The 14,355-nt window shown below is 36.9% G+C and overlaps 1 protein-coding gene and 1 long non-coding RNA gene across 5 annotated transcripts; both read left to right on the forward strand.

Annotated features, from left to right (window-relative positions):
- Positions 1 to 5,220: 5,220 nt before the first annotated feature.
- Positions 5,221 to 7,335, forward strand: LOC113277788. Its single transcript, XM_026526781.1, has 2 exons — positions 5,221 to 5,353; positions 6,051 to 7,335. The coding sequence occupies exon 2, from the start codon at positions 6,059 to 6,061 to the stop codon at positions 7,073 to 7,075; it is 1,017 nt and encodes a 338-aa protein (XP_026382566.1). The 5' UTR covers positions 5,221 to 5,353; positions 6,051 to 6,058; the 3' UTR covers positions 7,076 to 7,335.
- A 1,843-nt stretch (positions 7,336 to 9,178) lies between these two features.
- Positions 9,179 to 13,941, forward strand: LOC113282654. 4 transcript variants are annotated; one of them, XR_003327090.1, is made up of 8 exons: positions 9,182 to 9,396; positions 9,466 to 9,687; positions 10,695 to 10,733; positions 10,827 to 10,918; positions 11,012 to 11,212; positions 11,298 to 11,550; positions 11,714 to 11,803; positions 12,435 to 13,941. It is a non-coding gene; the product is annotated as an uncharacterized LOC113282654 (long non-coding RNA). The 4 variants fall into 4 exon arrangements; XR_003327088.1 differs by having other exon boundaries at positions 9,179 to 9,687; positions 11,298 to 11,637; XR_003327089.1 differs by having other exon boundaries at positions 9,182 to 9,707.
- Positions 13,942 to 14,355: the final 414 nt, after the last annotated feature.

Consider the following 14,355-nt stretch of genomic DNA (forward strand, 5'->3'; position numbering starts at 1 on the left):
AACGAATTCATATTTCGGTATGTTCCCCAATATTTGTTGTACTTGAGCAACATTACAGCACCCATGTGGCTTAAGAAAGGTCCTCATGTGTATTTTTCCATTCTTCTAATTCTTGACGAACAATACCAAGTTCCAATAAGAAAGAATGAGAAGTAACATAAGTAGAAGCTGAAAATGCAACAGTTGCTTCATAAAATACGTGTAGAAACTTAATCAGAATTCTCGCGTTGCACCAATCGTATCGTTCAGGAGAATGCACTTTTGGCCTGTTTTTTTTCTTGGCTTTCCTGATAGCAGCAAAATCTTCTTCTTCAGTAGTATCAAGTTCTTCTTCATTGTCTGATTCCAGATCATAATCAGCATCAAGATCAACAGTGTCATCACCATCACCTATAATATTATCTGGTACTGGAATATCAAAGCAAAACTCTTCACAAAATGCCTTATCCAACTCACGTAGCCTTTCAAATGCCTTTTCATATCTTTCAGCAGCAACAAGCATTGAGTAAGTAGAATTCCACCGCGTTCTCACATATAATATCAGACCCTTTTTACAATCTATTTTTTCCGACTCAGCATCCTCCGTAAACCTTTTATATCTTGCGGGAGATTTCGTGACATATTTTACCACTGCCCTGATCCTGAGAAGTGATGTATGATACTTCTTCATACCGTCCTTCACAACAAGTGCAAGTGCGTGAGCCGCACATCGAACATGTAAATGTTTAGCTCCGAGTAATGCAGAACCCAAACTCTGAACTCTCTTCCTCAAATAGTCAACAACAACTTTATTTGCACACGCATTATCAAGCGTCACAGTAAAAACCTTTTCAAGTCCCCAGTCTAGCAAACATTTCTCCAAAGCCTCTCCAATTTTTGTACCTTCATGGCTATCAATCAAGCAAAATCAGATTATTCTTTTATGTAGTTTCCAGTGATGATCAATGAAATGCGCAATCACTACCATATAATTGTAATTCTGCGATGACGTCCAAGTGTCAGTAGTAAGGCACACTCTTACCTTGTTTGCTTTGAAATAACTTTTCAGATTAGCCTTCTCTGTCAAAAACAACTTGCACACATCACGGTATATTGGCATACGACTTGGAAGCTTAAATCGAGGCTCAAGATACTTACAAAAATCTATAAAACCTTCACCTTCAACAATTCTAAAAGCCATTTCATCGGTAACGATAAATCTAATCAGCGCTCTCCTGCACGCATCTTGAGAAAAAGACACCCCAACCAACTGTGGTTCCTCTCCAAGCTCGCAAGGCTGGAAGTCAAGTGTTTGTTGTCCGTCAGCTCTAGCCTCATTCATTTCATTCTTATACTTCTGACACTTATCCAAATTATGTTGGAGATTAGAAGTCCCATGTTTCTTACCATCCAAATTTTTCTTACCAATCTTGTAATTAGCCTTTTTGCAATATTTACATTTCGCTCTCTCACCATTTTCATAAATATCGTAGTGATCCCATACCTTTGATCTCTTCACACCAGCATTAGGATTATTAGCTAATGTTTCACCTGCGGCACAAGCATGTGAAGGTTCAGAAGCTGGTGTAGATGAGCCAGCGGTACTCCCTGTCCCTGCTGATGGTCCATGCACTTGTCCAGAACGCGGTGGACGTGGAGGGGGAGGTCCCATTTGTGATGCCACTCCATGTATAATTGGAAGATTAGAAGCAGAATCATCTTCTGAGATTTCAACCATGGTAACCTGCACAAAAGAAACAAGTTACATCGGTAAAACACATTACAATCAAACACCATACTAACACTATACTCAATTGAATATTTGCAACAATTGAAAGTACTAACACCATACTGAATTGAACACCATACTCATGACTTAGTTCAAATACCAAATAAATTAACTAGGTTGTACTAAAGAACTGAGATTGATTTAAAATTTAAAATCAAACTACTGGTTCTGAACATAAATGAGTAATTCCAAATACTCATTGTTGCAGCTTAGAAGAATAACACCTCTAAAAACACATAAACATTAACAACGAGGTCCACAGTAAGACTTCTCCCTGATATTATCATTTATACAAACAAGTTGTATTCGTCTCATCTAACTATCTCAATGAATCAGTAAAATAAGCAAAACCAATTTGGGTTTCTCAATAACCCAAATTTTGGTTTCTCAATAACCAATTTGGGCTTCTCAAGAATCCTTTGAATCTATTGTTTAAACTCTTCATTACTGAGTTCTAACATCATACCAATTCATTCCAAACTGAAATTAAAAAACAACACCCTAAACAGATAAACCCTAAATTGAAATTTTCAAGAAATCACATCATCAAAAAATTACAAGTTTACAACGGTTTCTAATCTTACCTTCCGTTATTGGTTTGCTTCTGGTGATGCCGATGATCCACAAAGCGAATCTGAGACTGAGCGAAGAAAAAAGAATGGAGTTGGAGTCTGTCTGAGAAGGAGAGAAGAGGCCGCGGAAGAGAAGGAAAATGCGATTAGGTTAGGTCTTTTATTCATCAATTCAACGGCTCTGATAATTCATCCTAGGTTAGAATTAGATAATCTAAGGGTCAGGAATCCTATGTTAGTTTTGGGAGGGTGGGTGGGTCGGTTCGGGTGACGGAAGTTTCTACACGCAACCGACCCAAGATAGGTGGGTTCTGGCGTGCCTCACCCATAGTCGACCTATGCCTAGGTGGGTTGAATCGGGTGCGGGTATTTTTGGTCGGGTACGGATAGGGTCGGCGGGTTGGATCGGGTATGTGCAGCCCTAGTTTTTACAACAACGTGATCCTATATTTAAGAATTGCCAAATTGAGTTCTCAAATATAAAAACTGAATTTGGGAATATAATATTTTGGCAACAAATTTAACTTTTGACAACCAACAGTACACCTCGTTTTGTTGCCATATATAATTTTTGGCAACAACGTTGCGATTGCTCTAAGTAGTGCACAAACGATTCTATGTTGTTATTCGGTGGTACAAAGACTGGAATCTCTAAATTTCGCGTTTCTTATTACTTTCCAGTGTCCACAAAGCCTAACTGATGGCGTTATTAAGAATTTCGGGTCATGCCACCTACTGTGCCAAAGATTAAAATTAGCTGTTATTTTCTCCTATTTGACTCTCAGTTTTTTTCCAAGTTGACACAAGGAACACTAGCTACTACCAACCAAGGACAAAGGAAAACATTTTTCAAACACTGACACCAGCTAATCAGAACAAACAAGGAGTCAGGCGACTCAGGCCATAAAGTATCAACAAAACATCCTTTTATACGAAAGCTGACTGATCATGTATTTTCGATGTGTAAATGCCAATGCCATCATCGTTAACAGATATGCATGAGTCTTTGAGGAAGAAAGACTAGTACCATACTGACAATTTTCTCCTTTTAAACAAGGCCGCTTGACCAAATAAATAACAGTCCCGTCCTATTTTATTATCCTACTACACAGATACTATTAGTCTATTATCATCAATCACACTATTGGTGAAAGCTATTTGTTTGTTTTGCCACGTCAATAAAAAATCCAAAGATACGAATCCTCGTTTGTTTGGTCCCACTAACTTTAACAAAAAGTCTGGTCCCATCTTTAATAAGGAAGAGATAGGACCCCGGTTCCTCTCCGGCAAGAATTTTTTCTTTGTCCTCTCATAGATCCTATTTATCATATCCAGATTATTGATTTCTTTTCTCACGCGAAATCTCTCACTCTCGGACATTTTTGTTGAGTCATTGATCGACACGCCTAATTACCGGAGAACAAGCTACCCATTCAAATTTGAGTTACTATTTTTAGCTTGCTGGTGTATGATACTATACTATGATTTTTTATTTTTATTTTTATTTTCTTTTCTTAATTTATCGAACACTTCTCGTCCATAAGCATCAGATTTATCATGAACACTCCTTGGTTGTTACTTTTAGCTTGTTGTACTTGTCATACCATGAAGTACCAACAATGCAACTTTGAGCAATGAGCCGATGAGGACTCAAATTTACTCGTATCATGACATTCTCTTCATTCACACAATAATTCAATCACACGTAGAAATGCCTTACCTCAGTTAAATGATATATATTACTTACAACACGTCCTATTATACAGGGACGGATCCAAGATCATTTATAAGATAGGGCTAGTGAATGGGCTGGATTCTCATAACATACAGATTACTCACCCTAAAAATAAAATTTATATCAATTTCCCCCGGGCTATAGTCCCCTTTAGCCCAGTGATGGGTCCGTCAGTGCTATTATATTATCCTACTACTCTACTACACATATTGTCATCAATCTCAACTTTTCGATTACTTAATACCGGACCCAGTTGAGTTCCCCAAAGGCTTAAACCTAGTTAGTAATTCTCTGAATTATTTCACGAACGTATTCGAACTATACTATTTGAACTCCGAATCTAGTTCGCGGATTATATGGATCAAAAGAATTATTCACGAACGTATCCGAACTGACCGAATCTGAATGATATTTCCGAACTAGAACTTCGAACCTAGTTCGCGCCCAACCTCACTCTCCCATAGGGTAACTCTCCGATCAGAGTTGATTGGTTTTTGTTTGATTTTGTATATACTTTATATTTAAATACAATTATTCGGTTAAAATTTTCTATTGGTAGTTGTTTAACCAGTGTTTTATGTGTTAATTTTTGTTTAAAAGTCTATAAACTCGTTTTATAATACATTTGTGCGATTAAATTATTTACTTCTTATTAAATAATCACGGCAAAATATTTTTTCCATCTTATAAATCATATACAAATAAAATTAGTCTCGTAATAAGGTCGTAATACTTATCGATTTATCATATATGTAAGCCGAATGTTAAGTGCCGAATTCACATATATAAAACGAATATGCACGTACGAATGCCGTTCCGAACTACTGTCCGAACAACAAACCGTTGACCGGATTTTTGACCGAATTCAACCTACCGAATCCGTATAATTCTCCTACGTATGCCGTCCCGAATTACTACCCGTATCCCGAATTGCTAACTAGGGGCTTAAACATCAAAGATGAATCGACGGTGGGAGAGAGTTCTAAGAATTTGTAATGCCACGTCAATGAAAAGCGAAAGATACGCACCACATCAGATTTCACGGTTGTATCCTCTGGTCCCACCTACCAGTTCATTAAAACTTCATTTGAAGAACACTGGAAGAAGAAAGAAATCACACCAAGTTCCCTCCGGCAAGCATTTTTTCTGTCTCTCTCATCCTCTATATAAAGGTCCCACTCTTCGATATTCATTTCCAGATTCTTCATTACTGGTTTCATGTTCTCTCTCTGGCTGTTTGTCTCAGCGAAGAATCTTCTCACCTACGCTCCTCTACCGGTGAGTGTTTCTCTGCGATTTCTTGACGATGATCATTGTGATTATCTGCATTTTTAACATGATAACACGTATTGATTCGTCGGTTCTCAGTGTTGTTCTAAGTGGTAGTATAATTTCTCTGTTTATATTTTCTAATTACGGATTCGATAGTATATTAATGTTGCTGTTGTTTGAATCTAAAGCTGTTTGGTAAAGTTTCATGGTATGGAAACTTAGGGTTTCTGGACCTTTGATTTGTTGTTTGAGCTGTTTCTCGAAGAATCTCTGCGTTTTTCGATGCTCATTGTAATATGTAACGATATTCTATTTTTCCATGTTTAGATTTTCAGTTCTCAGAATCTGTTTGTGATTCTAAGTTCTATGTACGCAGTTTAATTTCTGTTCTGTTCTGTTTTAATTCGATAGTATATTTAGGCTGATTAAGGTTGCTGCTGCTTCAATTTGAGGCGGTTTGCTACAGTTTCATGTAAATTTAGGGCTTCTAGACATTCAAATTCGTGGTTCAAGATGTTTCCCAAGTTTGTTTGATTTCGTATCTTTCAAGAATTTATGTTTGTGAAATGATTCAGCAGTATTAGGTTTCGTTTTGTTGTTGATCTTGGAAAACCTAACTTTCAGAGGAAATACTCTGATTTAGTAGTACTTAAGCTTTAGAAATTGATTTTGTGCTTATGTATTTTGTATGTATTCATGACAGATTTCAGGATGAAGAAAAACGATTCATCACAATCTGGTGACAGGAGTGGCATTACGAAATCATCGATAGACTATTATGCACCGAATTACACACAGAATCGCTATTCAGATGATAAATCATCATTATCAAGTGGTAGTACAAAGTTTCCGTCAGAATCATCGATCTCTAACTCAGGTTATCGCCCTCCTCCATCTTCTTCTTATAATAAAGAACACATCATCCAAGATTCGTCGCATATTTCAAGTCAAGGAAATGCTGCTCTACGATTGGTTAACAAGGATCTGAAAACTCGGTTAAATCTATCAACTGAGGTTTCTGTTCACCATCAGAAGAATCACCGCTCTGCTTACATTTCTTCTGGATTTCCAAATTTCTCGATCATCAATGGTTTTTGTACACTCAGCATTGAAGATAATGGAGGCAATATTACTGAGAATATCAACCGAGTTGCACCGATTTATACACAGGATTATTATTCAGCAGCATCACCAAATCATAAATCATCATCATCAAGTGACAGCACAAGATTTAGTTCTCAAAATTCTTCAAAATTACCGTCAGAATCATCAATTTGTGACTCAGTATATCGTACTTCATCTTCTTCTTCATCGAATGAAGAACACGTTATCCAAGATTCGTCACAACAAGTTGATATTTTAAGTCAAGAAAATGGTGCTCTTCTATTGGTTAGCACAGATCTGAAAAATCAATTGAATCTACCGACTGAAGTTTCTGTTAATCATCAGAATAATCACCGCCGATATGGATTTCCATCTCTTTCCATCATCCACGATTTTTTTCGAACTATCAGCATTGGAGATAATGGAGGCAGTACTGATGGGCATACTATCACGAAGAATGACAACCGATTTGTACCGAGTCGTGAAGCTCGAGTTACGAGTCCAACCAGTGTATTGGGACATAATAACAAGGGGTTTGATGAGAAACCAGTTCAAGTTCAAACAGATAGAGACATAGAGTTTCTTTGCCAAGGAACATCTCTATTCCTTCATGTGCTTAGTTGAAGATGACTAATCCTCCTGCTTGTGCCAATTCAATTGCTTCTTCTACTAGTAAAACCACTAACCGACTCAGTACACTATTCTTTCCCGGAGCTGCGGTGAGAAGAAGAGGGAATCCTGTGCAGGTTATAAGGTTGGGCCATGGGTCCACTGGGCTTGCTATTATAAACCCTGAAAATATTTTCCTAGGAATGATTTTTTGGGGACCATAATTTTTTTTTGGGGACCATGATTTTATTTTGGGTAAAGACATTAGAAGTAAATCTAGATCACCCCTTATCTAGATATTTATATTAATATCTAAATTACCCTCTGATTAATTTTGGGTGATGATTAACTAGTGTTAATAATAGTTAGTGTAATGATTAGTGAGATGATTAAATTAAAGATAATTAGTGAGATTAAAAAATCAGATGAGCTTTTTTTTTTAAGAAGTAGAATTATTGAGAGAGTAAAGTTAGAGAAGATGAAGAAGGAAAACATGAAAAACGATGGATTTTACCAACCACAACCGGAAAAAGGGTATTTGGGTATCCAGGTATGCTTCAAACTTAGATAATGTTGGTTGAATTGCTCCAAACTTTCAAAAAAATGAAAATTTTTATGTAAATTTGGGCCAGTTCGGTTAACCATATGTCAGCAACATGTAACTGAACACATCTGAAAGTGTAGTTCGGTTACCATATGTCAAGAACATGTAACCGAACACACCTGAAAGTGTAGTTCGGTTACGTTTTCCAAACACGCAGGTTACCGAACTCGCTCGTTAATGGAGGTTTTGGTCGTACAGTGCAATGTTCGGTTACCTAGGATAAAATGGTAGGTAACCGAACTTTGAACTTGACAATTTATTTGGGCACATCTTGTGTGTTCGGTTAGTTCACAAACTTCAACGCAACCAAATTCCCAACCGAACTCCGGGTTAAAAGTAACCTAGTGTTAGAAGTTCGGTTGGTTCGCAAACTTCAACATATTTTGCGAATCAACCGAACTGGGCTTATAGGTAGAGTTCGGTTACAAAGAAAACTTAATAATTTTGCGAACGAACCGAACTTATGGACTTGTATTGTTCTAATACAAGGAGTTCGGTTAAAAGTATTTTTTTGCGAACCAACCGAACTTTGAGTTCGGTTAAGAAAAAAATAATTTGTGATAACCGAACTTTTTACTGAAAAAAAAACTCCATTAAACCTCTCTGCAATTTCCATTTTCAACTCATTTTGATGATTAGTTCTCATTTATTCAACCAAAAACGAATGACAAATAATGGGCTTGTGAGAATATCTTTGTTAATGTTTTAAATTAAGCTATATATATAGTGGTGGTGGTGGTAATCAGAGGTGGTGGTGGTAATCGGTGGTTGTTGGTGGTGATAATTGGAGGTGGTGGTGGTGGTAATCGACGGTGTTGGGCGGTGGTGGTAATCGGTGGTTGGTGGTGGTGGTGGTAATCGGTGGTGGTGGTTGGTGGTGGTAATCGGTGGTTGGCGGTGGTGGTGGTAATCGGCGGTGGTTCGTGGTGGTGGTGAGAGGAGGTGGTGGTTATATATATATATAAAGAGATGTGATTATTGTGTTGGTTTTACATTAAATTAGGTTAAGGATAGGTTAGTCATTTCAATGTTTTAAAACACCCCTTATAACTACAGGGAAGGTGGCCTAGTCCCAAAAAAACCATGGTCACTAAAAAAATCATTCTTTCCCAGCCACTGATGGAAAAGAAATCGGACATGACTATTACTCGTCGCATTCAGAACCTTACATAGATACGGACAGTGTGAAGATGTTCTTAATAGGTGATAACATAGTTGCTGTTTGTGCCGGATTTACCTACTGGTGGAGGAGCATTATTGGCCGATTGCAAGAAATGGCACAGCAAGGTATTTATCTGACTCCGGAAACATGTGCACAATTTGCTTATTATTTTATGCGTGGAGGATATAGAGATCCAAATATATCATCTGAGGTCGATATTTCCAAAAACTATTGTGAGATAATATTTGGAGGCATTATTACCGAGAAAGGGGAAGTTAAACTTTCTTTACACTGGGCTAGCATCGCTGGGCCTCAAGAGATTTACTCATTTGATAGGGAATTTAGTGATGAACAATGGGAAGGAAAAAATCAAAGTTTTATCACTATTGTCTATTGGCTCTGGAGGTGATTTTGCAGGGAAGGTTTTGTGGAAGTATCAACATAATCTGGTTAAAGGAGACCTAAACTGGAGAAATCAGTTTGCAGTGATTCTGGCTTCTGTCAATTATGCCTTGAAAAAAGATGAAAATTCCGGTGGTATTATTACTTTAGTGCAGATAACCAAATCAGGTATTCTTCCGTTCAGACAATATGATTTTATCTTACCATTGGCAGTTCATATCAACCAATTCATATCAGAGGGAAGGAGACAAGGATCAATCAGAGTTAGACAACATGGACCACTCACTGTGAACTCTACAAAGATCAGAGAAATATTTCCAAGGAGAATCAAGAGATTCAGATTCTTCCCTAGAAAGACCAAGAGATATCTCAAATCTTCAAATTTCAAGAAATTTCCAATTAAAATCAAGAGACTTGGGCGGCCTGTGAAGATTATGAGATTCCTAGGAATGACCAAAGGTATTCCTTCAGACACCCTGGTTAGTAAAATTCATAAGCTAAAATTCAGATACAATTTACTTAAAAGAGGTTATTAGGTTTACTGTAACCAAAGTCAATTCTCTCTTTTCTTTGTTTTTTCTTCTTAGGTTTCTTGTAATTTCTGCATTAAGAGATGTCGTAGCTGGTATGTTGTTTGTTTTTACTTCTTAGGGTCTCTGGTAATTTCTGCATTAAGAAATGTCTGTAGCTGCTGGTATGTCCTCTTATAGAGATTTGAACTGAAAGTCTGGAAATCAATACCATCATTATATACTACCCATTATATCATTAACTTTTCTGTCTTCCAAATTACAAAGAAAGCAAGATTTGCGTTGCATCAATCTTTAAGTCCTCCTTATCTCTTCCACCTGAGTTATTTTCAGAATTTGAAAAAACTCTTTTCAAAATACATCAATAATCAGCTTTATACAAACCCCACAGACACAGCACCAAATCTACTCAAAACCAGACCAAATATCTGATACAAACTAAAAACTAGTAGCTCATCCAAGTTTAAACCCATCATTATTACATTTATCTCTTTAAATCAATCTCCTTACAGTTCTTTTTATTGGAACCCACCAAATGAGCTCTAAATGAACTAAAACAGAGAAAATGATGATAATAACATCAACAACAAGAGAGGAGAATATGTAAATCTTAAGTAATTATCACTCACCGGTAAGAAGGAGAATGCAGTACCTGATAATAACAAGGTCTAATAGCAAAAAGAATGAGAAGAATCCAGTACCGTCATAAATACAAAGAAACTATTGTGCCTCTTGGTGTGAGTTTGAGTAAACACTAAATAAGAAGAAACCTACTTCATTGCTATTGTGCATGCAGTATAATGAGCCTGATTCATTTTTTGGACTGAAAATCATTAGAGCTTGATATGGGTTCAGGTCTAAATCACTTTTTGGACTAAAACTCAGAGAATAATTGTAACAGTGAAGCTAATATGTGGGATTTTTCTTATTCTGTAGCTGCTCCTGCTTCTTCATATGGTCTACTCTTCCTAACAGGTTTGAATTTTCATCATAAAGATCCATTTTTTATTCTTGATTATTGTTTGTTCTTGAGATTCGATTTTGATTGTTGTAAAATTTTGGGTTCAGGTCTTTATCACGTAGACCTTTGCGTCAAGATATTGGGAGATGTACTTGAGTTATAGTTAAGGAAACAACACCATTAGAAGGACTTAGAGGAGGTTCTTTCTATAAGCTTTACACCAATGCAAGTCAATTAGTATAATGAATCGTATTATGAAATTGAGGGGTTTGAATTTTATGGTTTGTTGTAGCCCAAGAACGGATGTATGTGTATATTCAGGAAGGTCAAGGAAGACAAGATACGAAACTAGCTGTTGCTGATCATCGAAGTCGAAACAGAAAGACGGAGTTTATTATAGTTCAGAATGCTAAAGGGTTATTGTGTAGATCCGATGGTAGCTAGGAAATGTTAATGCAAATTTCATGGGCTCTAAATATCATATATGGATAAGGTTCATCTCAAACTATCAATTTGTTTGCCTGCATTTTGCTACTGAATTGGAATATCTGACTCATTTGCTGCTGGTTTGATTGCAGGGGAACTCATTAGATTCACTAAAGCAACAATCCAAGTTACTTCTGGCTGTCGTAGCATAAATCTATCAAATTTACATTTATCGTGTAGGCATACGAAGTTAAGTATGTTCGTAAGTTTAATCCCGACTTTTGTGTTTTCAATCTGTTATCTTGCAGGTTTGTCCCTACGATAACAACATGCACAGGAAGTTATTGAAGCTTGAGGGCATGGATACCTAAGCATCACTTGGCACAGTGGACAAATGCAACTCAGGTGAATTATGGAATTTAAGAGTAGAACATAATTCATGTTCAAGAGACTAGTCAGTAGTCAAGACGAATACTTCATTGCTTTTACGATGTATGTACCGTATAGAGGTGCTTTTATAGTTTCATGTTGATGCTCATGAATCACTGACACCATACTTGTGTTTTAGATTGAACATGTTAAAGGGCTTCCAAAGGACTGGGAGGGTAAAATGAGTAAATTACATCAGCTTTTCTCACAGATTCCACAGTACAACCGGGTATGCTTTAACATTTCACCCCAAATCCACTTCACAAACACTAATTTCGTTGGTTGCAAATTTTTTACGAACTTGTAGTTATTTGTTCACTTGTGATTTTTTGCTCATTTTCACTGTTCTTATCAGCCTTGTTTTATAATGTTACACCAAGTTTTTACTCTGAATCTAGTGGTGCCTTTCATGCGTATATTTTTTTTCTAATCAACGTGAAAAATGCAACACATGAAAGTCCATAATATTTGACATGGTTTCACCAAACTAAGTTTAACCTTTCGCCTTTGCATAGAAGTTAGGATTTTCATGAAGTAGTACTGCTAGAATGTGATTTTTGTACACTGTATAATGTTGAACACACCGAAATTTGTCTACACGTAAACCCTGTTGTTATTACAGCTATTCATGTGGATACTTAGGACATGTACATTTACTGATGCCCCAACTTAAGGATAGCATGTACCCAAAATTTTATCTGGTGCATGTAGCATAAAATGTATATAAACTTATAAAGAGGTTAGCAGTTGACTCCAGTTGTACAAGTTCCCCATATATAATACACGTTTGTCCTGAACTGTACAGTTTGTTCTCAAGGAAGGAGCAGTACTGAAAAATGTTTATTTTTCTTCTTTTGCAGATATCCACTGATGACTTACCAAGCTTTCTTTGCTTGCAAAATCCGCATGAAGGTTATGTAGAGCGCAAGACAGTTTATGGGGAAAATCTTTAAAGGCCAAGTACTTCCCTAATTCTTCTCCTCTCCATATAACTGGTACGAGCAACTCAACTTGGAGTTGGAAAAGATTTCATAAGAAACTATAGCTTTTGGTCTCTCGGGGATGGCAAGAATATTTCTTTTTGGCAGGACAAGTGGGTTCTTGGGTATTTCTAGGGTATCTGATCTCATAGATCTCAGTAATCGTAGTTGGAAGCAATATCTTGTACAATCTTTTTTTGATACAGATACAACACAAAAGATTGAGTATGAGAAAAACTGGCAAGATAAGCTTGTAAGGACAAGAACCAAGAATGGTAGCTTTACAGTCAAGTCAGCCTATCAAACTCTCTATAACATGAAATATCATCATGATGAAAATTTCCAATACCAAAGTAACAATCACTGGCAACGTATTTGGAAACTGCAAATTATTCCAAGAAAAAAACTGTTTATTTGGAAGTGCTTTAAAGACATTCTACCTACCAAGGAAAGGATTTGTAAACTGGAGACCTGCATTGTGATAGATGCAAGTGAGTCTGAATCACAAAAACATATTCTTCTAGATTGCACCATTGCAAGAGTAGTTTGGTTTAAAAATATAGGCATAAGAGCTTCTGAAGTAAATAATGTCTCTGAAGAATTGGTTGATACAGTTGATTGACAGTGATGCTCTAAGTGAAAAAGTTAAGGCTAAAATTGCAACTATTTCCTGGATGCTCTGGAAAGAAAGGCGTACAATGGTTTTCGAGAAAGAGATGGGTAATCCAGATAGTATTATCCGGAAGATTGACAGGTTTTTACACTCAACTGCTATTGCAGTTACTTCTAAACAGAATTCTCAAGCCACAAAAACTAATCATTGTAGCAACAGGAGTAATGTTTGGGAACCACCAGACTCTAGTCAAATTAAAATTACTCATGTTGCTTCTTTCTGAAAATCTACAGTACATTGTGGTATTGGACTACTATTTTTGCAATCTTGCAGGTGAGCATATTGGCTCCAGATGTATCAGCATCACGGCAGCAGATGATGCAGAACATGCAGAATACCTAGCAGCTGAGGAAGCAATCAAATGAGCCACTAGTCAGAGAGACAGAAAAGAGTAATATTAGAATCAGACTCCGACAACATGGTGCAAGCAATGAACAGCAAAACCTCATCAGTAGCTTGGAATAATAGAGGAATAATAGAAGACAACTTTTTCTTGGAAATATTTTGATTCCTGTTTTTTTAAGCACATAAGGGTAGGCAATAAACGTGCTGACATTATGGCTAAGTACGCCCGTCGAAATAGGGGTATTATTGAATGGTTAGATAGTTCACCAGATATTATCACGTCTGCTATCTCTAGAGACAATGTTTTATTCTACTCTTAATCAGTAATATTCTCTCTTTTGCAATAACAAAAAAAGATTCCAAGCTTTATTGTGCTGTAGTCGAAAGCTTGCAATTCTTTCCAAAATTTTAATCTCTGGGGTAAATGAAGGATTTAGTCTTGGCTTCCCAGCTTGGTTTATTTAGTCTGTCAAAAAGAAGGGAGCGGTTGTCTCACCTTTAGAGCAAATTTTATGGGCAGTGTCACTCTTTCAAATGAAGGAGTGCACTACCAATTAGACCAAATTAGAGGCTTTTATGGGTAGTGTTTAGCTCCTTTTTTAACCAGAACGAGTGGTTGGGAGTGAAACATTAGACGGGGGACTGTCTCCCGTCATACAAAATAACAACAAACGGGAAATAGTGTCCCGTTAGTAGAAGAAAATCTGAGTTGGACAAGAGAAAGTCCCCCGTTTATAACATTTTTCACTATCTCATGGGGAACAGTCCCTCGTGAATGTTTAA

This window comes from Papaver somniferum, chromosome 5, assembly GCF_003573695.1.
Source record: "Papaver somniferum cultivar HN1 chromosome 5, ASM357369v1, whole genome shotgun sequence".
In the NCBI taxonomy this organism is placed as follows: domain Eukaryota; kingdom Viridiplantae; phylum Streptophyta; class Magnoliopsida; order Ranunculales; family Papaveraceae; genus Papaver; species Papaver somniferum.

Excerpts from the sequence above, each read along its gene's own strand:
- LOC113277788 (XM_026526781.1), top strand. The coding sequence starts at position 6,059 with ATGAAGAAAAACGATTCATCACAATCTGGTGACAGGAGTGGCATTACG.